The sequence below is a fragment of the Hippocampus bargibanti genome, linkage group LG03, assembly GCF_051943395.1.
Source record: "Hippocampus bargibanti isolate YZ-2025 linkage group LG03, ASM5194339v1, whole genome shotgun sequence".
In the NCBI taxonomy this organism is placed as follows: domain Eukaryota; kingdom Metazoa; phylum Chordata; class Actinopteri; order Syngnathiformes; family Syngnathidae; genus Hippocampus; species Hippocampus bargibanti.
In genome coordinates, this window is record NC_142736.1 from 11846677 (window position 1) to 11861682 (window position 15006).

The window sequence follows — 15006 nt, forward strand, 5'->3', positions numbered from 1 at the left end:
CCTATTAGAGAAGCAAAATGTTATGTGTCCCTCATAGGAAGAAGTTTTGGGGAGCACTGTAATACAGGGACAAAAAGTTAATAAAGGAACTATTGTTTGTCACATTTCTACTATTTGTCATCCAAATGGGTCTGGAAAAAATAGGACATTTGTACATGCATTTCTGAGCGTTTTCTTAAAGGACCCAGTACTCCCACAGAACAGTGTAAATACTGTACTTTTTCTTTCTTCTTCTTGTTGATAAAGCTTATACGGCTTTGTAACTGTTGATGTTAGTTTAACTGAATCCCGACTTGCTCGTTTTGTGAACGTGCCAACTTTGTGATTAAACTTGGGGCCATGAGATCAATGCAATAACTTTGGATTGGATTTGGATTGGATTGGATATGCCTTTATTAGTCTCACAGTGGAGAAATTTACATTTCACAGCAGCAAAGTGATGAAAGGAATGAAAGCGTATGTAAAACAGTTTCTGTAGGGCGTGATTATCCTCTTCTCCGACTTCCTTTCTCGCGTGCCACTTTTTCCTCCACAGCTACCTCATACGTGGCTGCTGGAGGAAAAGAGGAGGAAAAAATCTGCTCCTACAAAGCAGCTGCGGCCAGACCGTCCATTCCTGCCTTTAGTTGCCCGCGGGAATCCTGTATGGCGTACGGGGCAAGGCAGCATTAAATTGGCCTGGATGGCAGAGAGACTCTGGCGCAAAAACTGCTTCAACCATAAGGTACTGTAAATATAAAACCGACTGGGTGCCACGTCACTAACTTGCGAGTGATGCATGTGGCAGTACCGCGCTCTGATTGAACGTGTCGCTGCTCGTGACTTTGGCGTGCAAATGTTATTATTGTGCTAACGTTAGCTTGCTAATTTAAGTGCCTCGGTCGATATAGTTTAGACGGATGTTGATTCATAACATTAAGGTAACGCTCATTTGGCGCAGTGGATACTTGGTTAAATATGTTTAGTTTTAGTTGTTACGTATTTGATGAAATACCTATCTGCGTTTCGTTATGTAATATTTCAATGGAAAGTCATTTGCGGTCGATACAACGTCAGACAGTGATGAGACCAGTCAAGTTGATTTTCTTGGCATCTTCATTAAATGTAGGACCGATCAAATTCAATTATTTTCTTCACAAGTATTTTCTAAAAGTTTTGACGAAATGTTCTTCAATCAAAAAGTCAAGCGGAACAAATGGCAAACTCCTATTGCTTTCATAGATAATTCGCCGTAAAAGTAAACTGCGAAAAACGATTCCGATTGCAAATTCGGTAATCAAACTGTTTATTTGTACGTCCCGTCGACCTGAAAAACGTATGATGTGGAAACGCAGTAAAGTGGAAAAATTCAACATGAGCTCGCGAACGTCCTATCAGTCATCCATTCAAAGCCCTGAACACTTGTGTTAACTTCATCTGTGTAAGCGCTCAGTCGTAAGGAGTGGTCCGTTGATGAAAAGGCTTCTTCGGCCGTCGTCTGTACTTCTTACAGTACAGATGCCGGCCGAAGAACCATTTTCATCGATGTGTTAACTTCAGTTTTTACAAACATGATAGGAAATTACATCCTACAATCAAATGGTGAAATGCTGTGCCGATGACCATTTAGTTTTTGAGAGCCTTTTCCTGAGCATCTTCCATCTTTATTTAGTGCATCAAGTTGATTGTTTTGTAGCCACAAGGGTCACAAGCCAAGGTCTTATTGTGGCGGCCACAAGCCCGGATAAATACAGAGGGTTGTGTTAGGAAGGGCATCCAATGTAAAAGCTTGGCCAAAACAAACATGCGAATCAAACCTCTGAAGATGGAGGACACTGATTCGCTGTGGCGATCCCAGGGAGGAAAAAGCCGAAAGGAAAAGAAGATCAAAACAAATGCTCTCTAATTATGCATACATAAATATGCAACTGTGTAATAGTTTAGGGAAAAATACATTTGGCCTATGGCCATATTGCCTGATCTTCAAATCTCGGTATTTATTGAATTATTTCACAGCGAAGAGTGAGTGTTAAAGTGCAACAATGACAATGGAAGTATTTCTCTATGGGCTTCTCAATGTGAAAAGTAAACAATTGTGTTTGATACGATCAGAGAGCAGCATATTTATTCCATAAATTTAGCATTTTCAAGTTCTGTCCACTTTTTTTCATGTCATGAAATCACTTTAACACATGAAAAACACTGTCCCTAAATGTATTCATAAAAGTGCAAATGTCATCACAGATATAAATATTTAATTTTTGGCCTGAATGTCATCAAGGCTGACATCTTTTGAAATGTTTTTCTCTTAGTGTGTGCAAATGTGACTGATCGATACAATAAACAAGGAAATATGGTATTTAAAAATTAAAAATTATTTGTTATATGTTCCCCCAAGTAAATATGATATTTAAAGAAATACCTATCTGTAATTGGAAAAAAAGCTTGCTTCTCTCAGGTTTTTCAAGTCGAAATGTCTCCCCAACTTGCTGAGATATCAGTGAGCCGTCCAATTGTCTTTTCAAACTGTTAACTGATTTTTTTAAACTGGATGTAGCGATCATACATAACCTGTTCACCTATTCATTTTTCCAATATAGGCAGTTTAGGGAAATGAAGCACAATAGTATTCTGGCCCTGACAACTACATATAAAACAATAGAATACAATGCATCAGAACATGTTATATGCTCACAAGGAAATTGCATCCTATTAACTACGTTATGACAGAGTATTCCCTTTTTTCTCTTGCTTTTTCCCAGTGACTGATTTTCTGAACCTTGTTATACTGCAATATTCTTTTCGATCTGAACTCTTTCTCAAAATAAAGGATTGAGAATTGCATTTATATATATTGTGCTAAACTACTGCATATATATATATATATATATATATATATATATTGCTTGACTACTTCCACCTTCGTCAGAGTCCGTGACATCCGTGACACTCTGACGAAGGCGGAAGTAGTCGCCGAAACATGTCAGGTATTTGAACACCTACAATACACTGTCTGTAAGTAAAGAATCTGCTTAACATTATATATATTGCTGTCGTTACAGAATTACCAGTTGCACGGGTTCTTTGGCCCATCGGGCGGATGAGAGTTGAACGCAGTCGGAGGCCCACCTGGGCTGTATCTGCTCTATTAATCATAGTCACTCTGCTGATGCTGCCCTCTGAGGTTGCGCCAGGTCAGAAAATTACTCAAACAACCATGGCTCATGCAACAGCTACGGCTGCAAGATCAGGTCCTAACTTCACTGATGACCTTCATGGCCTCCAAGCTCTAGCAGACTTCTTAGCGAGTGAACATGCTCATGTTTGGGTCTTGTCCCTTGTGGGCTCAGTTGTTGTTGGCCTTAGTGGGATTTTCCCATTGCTCATCATTCCAATCGAAGCTGGAGCAGCGCTGAAAACTGAAGGTAGGTGATGCTAGATGAATTACTTATCAGATTTTATATATGCAAAATATGTCGTGCGATCCTCAAACGTTTTCACCATTACACCTTCGGTTGTCTACATGTAACCCATTGAGAAATGAACAAAAAACACTTTTTTGATTGCCTTAGATTTGTAATCCTAGTGCTTCAGAATTTTGACATATTTTCACTTTGTTTTGTTTTTGTTTTTCAGTTTGACATTTGGAACTATTTGAAATTATTTATTGACTGAATATATGACTACATTACAAGTGATGATGATCATTATTATGAAAACCTGATATGCTTCATAAAAATAATCAAATGAAATGATATTCATTTTAGATTTTGCTTGATCATTAATGTCACACTATTGTTCTTCTCAGCTGGACACCAGAAGCTAAAGAGGCTTTTGAGCTTTGCTATCGGAGGTCTTCTTGGTGATGTATTCCTTCACCTCCTCCCTGAAGCATGGGCGCTCTCTGGTTCTTCAGGTGGGTCAGCTTCCCATAGCTTCTTCTTTTCCTTTCGGCTTTTCCCTTCAGGGGTCGCCACAGCAAATCAGTGTCCTCCATCTTTAGAGGTTTGATCCGCATGTTTGTTTTGGCCAAGCTTTTACGTTGGATGCCCTTCCTGACACAACCCTCTGTATTTATCCGGGCTTGGGACCGGCACAAGAAGACATATGTCCCTTTGTGGCGACAGAACAAGCAACTCGCTCAGTAAAAGGGTCCCAAGCACAAAATGGTAATCGGCACAGCAACATTAAAAAAAGCGAAAACGGCTTTTTTTTTAAATACTATTGGTGAAAGTGAGACTGATTGGCTACAGAACAAGCAACTCGCTCAGTAAAAGGCGCCCAAACATAAAATGGTAATCGGCACAGCAACATTCAAAAAAGCAAAAACTATACTCACCATTTGATGACAATGCTCTGACAATAAGTGCAGCATCTTCAGATCACATTTCATAAAGTTCCACTGAATTAAAATGGCTAACTAAATGTATTTATTTCCCTGTCACTCCGATTCTATCATAGCTAATGGTGAGTCTGATTTTTGTCATCATTCGACTTTCTGAATTCAAATTTTGACCATGAGCAAATTTGTCTGTGCAAGCTCTCAGTCGTACAGGAGTGGTCCATCGATGAGAAGGTTTCTTCAGCCGTCATCTGTACAATTTTGAAGGTTTCGGACGTTTCACCCATAGTGGCTAATCTTTACATGGAAGAGATGGAGAAACAGACCCTCACATCCTTCCCGGGGACAAAACCTAGATACTGGTTTAGATATGTGGACGATACGTTTGTCATAATTAAAAAACAAGAAATTCAATACTTCACAGATCACCTCAACTCTGTAGACATCAACATTACTACTTGGGTAAAGTATTAACTTTGCAGCTGTGAAATGTAAATTTCTCCACTGCGAGACTAATAAAGGCAAATCCAATCCAATCCAATCCAATTAAATTTACTCGTGAGGACAGTAAAGAGAACCAACTCGCCTTCTTGGATTGTAAAGTAATTATAAAAGAGGACAGAGCGCTAAAAACAGAAGTCTTTAGGAAGGCTACGCACACTGACCAATACTTACTTTTTGACTCTAACCATCCTTTACAACACAAACTAGGAGTTATCAGAACCCTCCAGCATAGGGCTAAACTAATACCAACTAGCATTGAAGGTAGAGAAAAGGAGTCTAAATATATCAGGAGCGCACTCACTAACTGTGGGTACCCTCAGTGGTCATTTAACAAATGTCAGAAAGAAAGAATAGGGAATGAAACCAATAATTCTCAAGATACAAAAAGGAGAGGAGTAGCAGTACCTTACATTGCAGGAGTTTCTGAAAAATTACAAAGAGTCCTTTGGCAACATAAAATTCCAACTTATTTCAAACCGATAAACACGTTAAGGCAAAAATTAGTGCATCCAAAAGATAGGGTACCAAATGAAAAACAAAGTAATGTAGTTTATTCCATACATTGTAAGAATGAAAATTGTAAAGAGCAGTACATTGGGGAGACTCAACAAATTCTCAAAAAAAGACTTTATCAACATCGCAGGGATAATACAAGTGGGCCTCAATCGGCAGTACATTTGCACCTAAAAGCTAGCAACCACTCATTTGACGACAATGAGGTTAAAATCTTAGCGAAAGAACATAGATGGTTTGAAAGGGGGGTAAAAGAAGCAATTCTTATAAAACAACAAAATCCTTCTTTAAACCGGTCTGGTGGGGTGAGGTTCAATTTGGATCGTTCATACAATAGCCTGCTTAGGCAAAACAGGTTAGGCAACATTCGTTATGCTGATGAGGTGATACCGGTGGGAGGGGGGGAAATAGGCCAGTCGTTAGTCAGGAATGTAGGAACAATCAGTGGGGTAACAGGGAGGGGTCCTCTGCTCCCCCCAACCTGAGAGTAGTGACCTATCATAGCTGTGTCCGGCGCCGCCATGCCTGGACATTAGGGATATATAAATAGGGCCGATACGACCAGTCAGACTTTAGTTCGCTGACGAAGCCTCCTGGATAGGAGGTGAAACGTCCGAAACCTTCAAAATTGTACAGATGACGGCTGAAGAAACCTTCTCATCCATGAGTAAATTTGTACAACAATGGCAAATGAATCAGTTCCTGCATTATTTCAGTTGTTAGCATGCTTGTCGTAGTGCCACGCTGTTATTACAAATCACATTTGCCTTCTTTTTCCCCAGCTGCCAGAGAAAAACACTATATGACACAGGGCTTGTGGGTAATCACGGGTATTCTGGCATTCCTTCTCCTCGAGAAGATGTTCTCAGACCAAGATGGGCACAAAGATTCACCATCACATTCAGACCTGAATTTTAACTCGACTGTAAGTTCTGATGCTCATGCTTCAATGCTTTGCACATCAATATTTCTCAATGTATGTCATCCCCAACTCTAACCCCCACTTACTATATTGTATATACAGTGATACCTCAGTTTACGTACCCTATAGCTCACGAACATTAAATTCGCGAGCATATAGTCTTGGCTGATGAACTAGTTTTCGGCGGGCGAACCAAACCACGGCTGGCGGACTAGTTTTTGGCGGATTAACACCAAACCACACGGTCGAACAGCGCCACGGTGGCTGGCGGACTAGTTTTTCTTACCCCTTTCTTTGAGTGCAGACGTGGTTTGTTATCGAGTGGAATATTTTTACTATTATGGGACCAAAAAAAGACCCCACTCCAGGCTAGTGTTAAACCGAAGAGGATAAAAAAAAATTACAGTAGAGCAGAAGGAGATCATTGAAAAACACGAATGAGGTGTGCATTTGTGTGACTTGGCGTCCCAGTACCAGTACGCTAAGTCGACCATTGCTACGTGTGGCTAAGAGTGTTTCTGTGTTGTTTAAGCAACAGTCTCAGGCAATAGAAGAGGTTGATAAACTTCTGTTAATTTGGATTAACAACAAGCAGTTATCAGGGGACACTGTGAGTGAGGGTATTATCGCCGAGAAAGCACAGCAACTTCACTTGGATATCATCAAGAGGCAACTACATCAAGGACCATTACAAAGGTAAATAAAATGACTTTATTATGCAGTAGTTTATTTCTTTAATTACAATACAATAGCACATTTATTATGCATAAAATACGGTCAATTTTGTGTGGTTTTAAGGCTTATTTAGTAGGAAATTATATTTTATGATGACCTGGGAATGAATTATTCTCATTTTAATGGTTTCTTCTGGGAAATAAATGTTTGGCAGACGGACTTTTTGCCTTACACAACTTTCTGGGAACCAATTAAGTTCGTAAGCTGAGGTATCACTGTAAATATTGTATATTGTAACATCTTTAAAGGAAATGCTCCAAGTTAATAATCTGGATGTATTGATCATGTTTTATCCACCTCACTGGTAGCCTTTTGAAATGTCAAGTCTGTTCACAAAAGAAAGCTTTCAACAATGATGATCACACCTCCCCTCCCAATTACTCATCGTCTAGTACTGCGCCGATTGTTGCAGTCTGTGGTCCTGTAGTCGTACTTTCATGGTTTAGGTTTTCCATGAAACGGTTTGAGTTCAAATTTTCAATGAAATGAAAAATTGACATTTAATCATTGGAAAAGATGTTTTTCCCCACCTGTCTGTGACAATGGTGGATGTTTGACCAAGGACTGGTATGATCAGTGTGTCCTTCTTCCCCCTTCCCCTTCTCTTACGCAGTCAAGTTCAGTTTGCAGTGGAAAGGCTGGTGTGTTACACGGAAATGGGTCTCATGCTGAGTCACAGGAATATTCCAAGCATCAGAGTCTGCATGAAGCATCTGAAAAAGTCAAGGTATGCACGCCGATGAGTGCTAAACGTTTTTAGTGAACATCAAAGCAACAAATGATCATGATGAAGGTGAAGCCTCTCATTTAAATGTGCTGTCAGGGAACAAATGCTTCAAGTTAATAAATTGTCATTAATTACGGTCATCATTGATGGAAGGTCTAACACAATCTGTGCTGGGACAACGGTCTCCAATGTATCTGTATTTTTGGATACACATAAACGCACACCTCGTTTGTGTTTTTCGATGATCTCCTTCTTCTGCTCGACCGTAATTTTCTTTTGTGTTCTCTTCGGCTTAACACTAGCCTGTGGTGGGGTCTTTTTCGGTCCCATAATAGCAAAAGTACTCCGCTCTATAGCAAACCACGTCTGTACTCGAAAGGGGTGTGGAAAACTAGTCCGCCAGCCACCGTGGCGCTGTTCGACTCTGTGGTTTGGTGTTCATGCGCTGAAAACTAGCCCGCCATCCACCGTAGCGCTGTGTGGTTTGGTTCGTCCGCCAAAAACTAGTTCGTCAGCCAAGATTATATTCTCGCGAATTTAATGTTTGTAAGGCGAAAAGTTCGTGAGCTAAAGCGTTCATAAGCCGAGGTATCACTGTATATGGAAAAGGTTTGAAAATACACCGTTCATTGGTGGTGCGCCTTATACTTTGGTGTGCCTTATACACTGGAAAATACGGTCCTTGCATGTTTTAGGAGGTTGGTCCAATTGAATAAGTGTTGGAACATGCAAAGAACACTCTTTTCTTTTTCGATTGGTGAGCAGAAATTTACTACCATAATGCTGACGTCTCACATGCAGTCATGTGTCATAGCTATGTTTTATGTGAGTTAAGAAATTTGAAAAAGTGTGATTAAAAAGTGTGTATAAAGCGCTCCTGCATATCCCACTTTTGATGGTGATTGGTTGAAGGTGTAGTCTTGGCACTCGAGCTATACATGTCAGATGAAATATATTTTAGAAAAGGTATGGGCTAAATTAAGACACCATTAGACAAATAAAGTTACAGTTTATGACACCACTGTCCCTACATTTCAAATCATCCAGCTTCTGTGTTGTCAATAAAGAAGGCCAAGTGCCAAGAAAATGCTAAATGTTCAGGGGGCATAGCTTATAAAGCACAGAATGGCGGCTCTTTCATGTCTCGCACAGCTGTCGTTTCTGTCTTTGGAAGCATTTTAAATATGCACCTGTGTGCTCGTGGTTGTGCCTCTGGTTGTGCTGATCATTAAATAAGGTGTGGTGACATTGTCGGCGGCACACTCCTCATGTTGGTTGTGTGTTGCTATTTGAAGGTCATGATTTTTAGTTCGGCCGCAGTTTCCTCCCACCTTCCAAAAAACGTTCGGTTAATCAATCACTCTGAATTATCCTTAAGTATGATTGCGAGTATGACTGGTTGTTCGTCTATGTGTGTGCTGCGATTGGCTGGAAACCACATCAGGGTGTACACCCGCCTACTGCCCACAGACATCTGGCATTGGCTCCGGCACACCCACACCCCTTGTGACGATATGCGGTTTGGATAACGGATGGATGGATTTGTAATTTACATAATATTCCGGGAGGTGTTTACCATTAACTCAATTTTGTTATTTCACTTTTGGATCCCATTAACCAGAGTACACACATTTGCTTCAAAATGCGCATTTTGTACGTAAACTGGTTCATCTCATTCATTTTAAAATGAACCAGTTCACTTCATAGTTCATAATTTAAAAAGCTTTTTTGAACTACTAGCTCATATATGTTTTCTGTAAGGTCTTCCTATACTGGCAATTACTCATTGACTCCACCCATTCCATCCACTCTACACTGGAAAATAAAATATACAGAACTATCGATTATATTTACCGCATTATCCGGTGTATAAAGCGCACCGGAGTATAAGGCACACTCCAAATGAATGGTGTATTTTCAAACTTTTTCCAGATCAAAGGCGCATCACATTATAAGGCAATACAGTAGAGACTGGGTTTACGAACTACTTCTTCTACCGTGGAAAATGGAGACGGTCGCTGCTGTTAGTTCTTGCGAGACCTGTTGTGGCTCAATATAACTTCACATGTAAGGCGCACCGGCATATAAGGCACAGGTTCATCCTTTGAAGAAAATGAAGGCTTTTGGGTGCGCCTTGTACATCGGAAAATGCGGTAATTAAAATATGGCCATCCAATGGGATTTTTCCTCCAAAATATTCAGATTATTTACTGTACGTTAGTTGACTCGGTAGGTTTAGTAATGTGCAACCAATGTCTGATTTATATCTGGAGCCAAAGGATGTTTTTTTCCAGTGCAATATCCAGGTAGCAATATCACCATATAACTTCAAAGTGCTTTTTTTCAGCATACAAAACATTTTAAGTCATTTTATATTTCTAATTCCCTTTTCAGGCTGTTGTAATATATTTCTTGATGCTTTTGAATTAGGCTATCACCCCTAATTAACTTGATGAAAACTGGCCATTCTACTTTAATCTATGGCTTCAGGTCTACTACACTATACAGCGCAACCAGAAATTCCACCTGCGGCTGGAAGATTATAGAGCCACTATTTTACACTTAATGTTTTTGGAATGTGATGAAGTGTGTGCCCTGTGACCGTTGAAGGTTAAATGATGGCTTTTCCTAGCTAATTACCATAAGGCCCAGTGTGTTTAGCTAATCTTGACCAAAAATGAACTGATGTTCAAACATCAAAATATGTGTTCTTTAAGCAAAAATACACTTGGTCATATTTTAAGTTAATATAAAGGATACATGGATTTACCACCACAACAGCTAAAAGCTAACTTTCAGGAGGTCATTTCCCATTTAGAGAGACATTTGTGTCTTAAAACTTGGAACAAATCCAGATGTTTGACCTGAACAACTGTATTTCAGACAAGTGGCTACCTTAACCTACTGGCCAACTGCATTGACAACTTTACACATGGACTGGCTGTTGCAGGGAGCTTCCTTGTAAGCAAAAAGGTGAGCAACTGTGTACCTGTTATCTAACAATATAGATGTTAATCGCTTGCACTGTATTCTTTGGACATCTCAGAGACATATTGGATTGGATTGGATTTAGCTTTATTCGTCCCGCAGTGGAGACATTTACATTTCACAGCAGCAAAGTTATGAAAGGAAGAGGAAAGGAAAGAAAGAAGTAGAAAAACAAATTACAGCAGCTTCTGGAAAGGCAGCCACTCTCACGGTGCAATCTGGAAGTAAAATGAACAAAAACTAAAACTAAATAACAAATAATATAGCAACTCAAAGACAGTCATTCATTCTTAAGCACTTTCTGTACCCTCTTTGTTTCATAAATTTCATATACTTTCATATACTACATCATTCAATGTAACTACTCTAAGTGCATGTTGGACACACAAGTACAACAATTTTCACAGGTAGGATTCATGAAGTGCTTCATATAGTTAAAGTATAATCTCCTTACAAACAAACCTGCTTTTATTTTGGAAAAAAATAATCAACACGGAAGGCCTGTTTTCAGTTATCAACCAAACCAGTAACTGAATCGTCATTTGTAATTCACACAGTTTGTGTTTTTTTTCCACTGTCCATTTTTAAACAATGGTGTTTCTTTGAATAAAAGGATGCCAATGAAAACTTTTGATTGACAGAATAATCAATTGATTAATGTAAATCTACATGTTTGTTACTTCCGGCATTGATTTCATCACTATTTTTAAGAAAAAGAAAATAGTTCCTTTTTTGTACCCAAGTGTTCTCTAGGTACAGTGAGACCTCAACTCACGAACTTAATTGGTTCCCAGACAGAGTGTGTAAGGCGAAAAGTGTATCTAAAAAAAAAAAATTCCCATAGGAAACCATTAAAATGAGAATAATCCGTTCCCGGGTTTCCATAAAATATACTTTTCAACTAAATAAGCCTTAAAACTACACACAACATACCTTATTCTATGTATAATAAATGTGCTATTGTATTGTAATGAAATAAATAACACTGCATCATAAAGTCACTTTATTTACATTTGTGATTTATGGCTTGATGGAATGGCGTTGGAGGTCAAAGGTCAAAGGGAATTGCTGTTTGGAAAGAGAGGTGCATTACATGACGAATGTAATTAAAGAAATAAACTGTGCTGTAAAATAAAGTTTCATTTACCTTTTTGATGGTCGTTGATAGCTTATGGAAGGAGAGTCACCTTCCGCCGAAGATCACTCCGCCAGCCGTCGTGGGTGTGTATTATGAAAATAGTGCTTATTATAAGGTTTAATCTTCATAAATTTGACGTTTGTAAGACAAAAAGTTTGTAAGTTGAGGTCTCACTGTATATGAAAATATGTTATAAATGTTTAGGTTGATATCTTGTGATATAATCCTTAAATGACAAAATGGGCGAGCAACAGAAACACGGTCTGTCATCTTTTGAGTGCATGAACATATACAGCATTGTAGGTGACGAGCCCAGCTGGTGTGACATAAGGCTGCCAGCGGGAGGTTTGCATATACAGTATGTGCCAGAGAGGAAGTTAGCTAGATGCCTCAAACACCCACACACGCGCACACACGCACACTGGTAGTCTTTGCAAAATATTGGCATATGACACATAACAGGAATGCAAGAGTTGATTTTCCATCGTCTTGCTTCCAATATATCCAGACGAATCAAAGGAATGTCACTCATAATACAGTACATTGCTTTGCAGGTTGGCTTTCTTACCACCTTTGCCATCTTGCTCCATGAAATCCCACACGAGGTGAGATGCTAATTCCTGAATATATTGGACAAATAAATGTCTTGATTTGAGTGAACTCACATTTGCCTTCAGTTTCAAAGGCAAACTGAATGCAAGTGCGATATGAAGTCATTGAAGTTTTATCCACTCTCTTTTCCGTAGGTGGGTGACTTTGCCATTCTGCTCCGAGCCGGCTTTGACCGGTGGAGTGCTGCCCGTTTGCAGCTGTCCACCGCACTTGTTGGCGTCCTGGGGGCTTGCTTTGCTTTATGTTCTCAGTCACCAAAAGGCACAGGTAGGATATTTTTCGGATGTATGAATACATTTCCGTCAGATCCAACGTGAACTACAGCATGGAGCGACTATTTCCAGAAAATGCTACTTCCTGGATCCTTCCCTTCACCTCTGGTGGCTTCCTCTACATAGCCTTGGTGAATGTAGTTCCTGACCTGCTGGAAGAATCCAGTTTGAGGTATGATACAGACCACCTTGACCATGCACACACATGTTATGTAATTTCTCTGAATCTGCGTGTTCACGGTTTTTCTTTTTTTTTGTAGGCACTCCCTACTGCAGACCCTTCTCATTTTCTGCGGTGTGGCAGTCATGGCTTTCCTGTCAACCGTCTCCATTTGAAGATTCTGGGTTGCTCTTCATGCCATTGTGCCAAACAGAAAGACAGCATCCAAAAACAAGCAAGGCATTGCCACTACTTGCTATATCGGAAACCGGTTCTTCAATCAATCTTGAGACGGGACGTTTTTATTTGACCTTGGACATTGTGCAGTCTCTAAATATCAAGGGAGAGAATGATTTGTATGGATTTATGTTACCAAGTTGTCTTAAAATGTACATCTTTATCAGACTATATTGGTTTGCACAAGGGGTTATGGTGCTACAGCCAATCCAAACTACAAGAGTTATATAAACTATAAGAGTTATTATTGCTGCTGCTTATTTATTTATTTTTTAAATGGAGAGAGAAACGCAGCATATGTAATATCAGTGCACAAATGTACTGGCAACATGTTCTTAGTGTTTTTATCTGTCTACACGCCTTCATCATCTCATAACACAAAAACTATAATTGCTCCTTTTGTGAATGCCTCCCGAATAGCGTATTTATAAACCAAACAGGAATATTTCTTTTGTTGGTGTTTGTTTTTTCACACAGTTATGAGGTTGCGTGTGTTGAATCCAACCGTTTCCCTCCTTCCGCAAAAATGCTTTGGTGCAAATTCTGCTTTGCTTTAAATGTGCCCCGAGATTGTCTGGCAGTCAGTGCTCGTTCCATCCCCCCTGTCAACCAAAGACCACCCATGAGCCTGGTGAGGAAAAGTACTGTAGAAATGTATGAATGGAACAATCCTTGCTCCAAACAACCCATCTGACAGGAAATGAACTCTTAATTTCACACATCTTTGGAAGGGTGGGTCACTACTTACATAACACCACATTCTGTGTTGACCAAATACCACACTGGCAATCACAGCTTGAAGACCACGAGGATATGACCCTATTTAAGAGAACCTGATACCAAGTTTCACCCTTCAATCCTTTCCGTGTGTCAATGCTGCTGAAATCCAAGTGGAAACGAAGGGACCTGACATCCACTCCGCTAACTTTTCTGCAGCTTGTTTCGGCACAAGCGTGTGTTGCCATAACGACTCTGCCGCAGGTTGTCTACTTTAGTCATCCATCGGCCCATGAGGTGCGCGTTGTCTGTCGGAGTCTTTTCATTTACGGAACATGAGGACAACAAACAAACACTCAACGTTTGAATAGAATGCGGTGCCACATTTGCATACATTCTAGAAGCAGTGATAAACAATGACAAGCTGCTCTGTTGCCGACATGGGCTCCTCAAATATTTTCTCACCAATTAATGCCAGAATATTTTGTTTCTACCTTATCTGTACGATTGTGCATGATTGTCCCAAATCTTTGTTTTGCATTTGTTTTACTGAGAGTTGTTTAAGAAATTGCGGTGTAAATTTGTGAACACTAGTTCAAATGGACTTTCTTTATGAAACTTAGATGTAACTATTTTTTTAATTCCCTGGGTAGTAGCCCAGCTGAAAAGTTCACAGTTACAACCACATTCTATTAAGGTGGTTTCTGGCAGTTCAAATTGAATTTAGACCGTACATGTTTGTGTTCAGTCTATTCTTGTGCCTTTATCAACCACTACAATTTATTTGCAATAAAACAGGATGCCCTGGACCTTTTCCAACTGTGTGGCTTTAACCAGATACAGAGACATTGGTTTTATATTCATGTCAAGCTCATTAAGTGCCTCCATTCTCAGGGGTGTAAAAGTAGATCAATTCTAAAGAGAATTATTTTTAATACTAAGGTGAAAATCATGTCTAATTTTCATGACATGTGAGGTTTTGACATTTTTTTTATTAATATATATATATATATATATATATATATATATATATATATATATATATATATATATATATATTTTTTTTTTTTTTCTCAACAGCTGCCTTTGCTGCTCGTTGGTGGGATTTGCTCCCTTCAATTTTGTCTGCATTGGTATGGTCCAGCTGGTTTTTGTGGTGA

At 39.4% G+C, this 15006-nt stretch overlaps 1 protein-coding gene across 2 annotated transcripts; it reads left to right on the forward strand.

The window, feature by feature from the left end:
- Window positions 1-497: 497 nt before the first annotated feature.
- Window positions 498-14655, forward strand: slc39a13 (solute carrier family 39 member 13). Of its 2 annotated transcripts, none has more exons than XM_088991974.1 (10): window positions 498-724; window positions 3042-3404; window positions 3788-3895; window positions 6121-6263; window positions 7609-7722; window positions 10606-10695; window positions 12403-12453; window positions 12595-12727; window positions 12805-12904; window positions 12993-14655. In XM_088991974.1, exons 2-10 carry the CDS (start codon window positions 3080-3082, stop codon window positions 13066-13068), a joined length of 1140 nt encoding a protein of 379 aa, XP_088848100.1. In that variant the 5' UTR covers window positions 498-724; window positions 3042-3079; the 3' UTR covers window positions 13069-14655. The 2 variants fall into 2 exon arrangements, with proteins under 2 accessions (XP_088848100.1, XP_088848102.1); XM_088991976.1 differs by lacking the exon at window positions 498-724 and adding an exon at window positions 768-920.
- The last annotated feature ends 351 nt before the right edge of the window (window positions 14656-15006 follow it).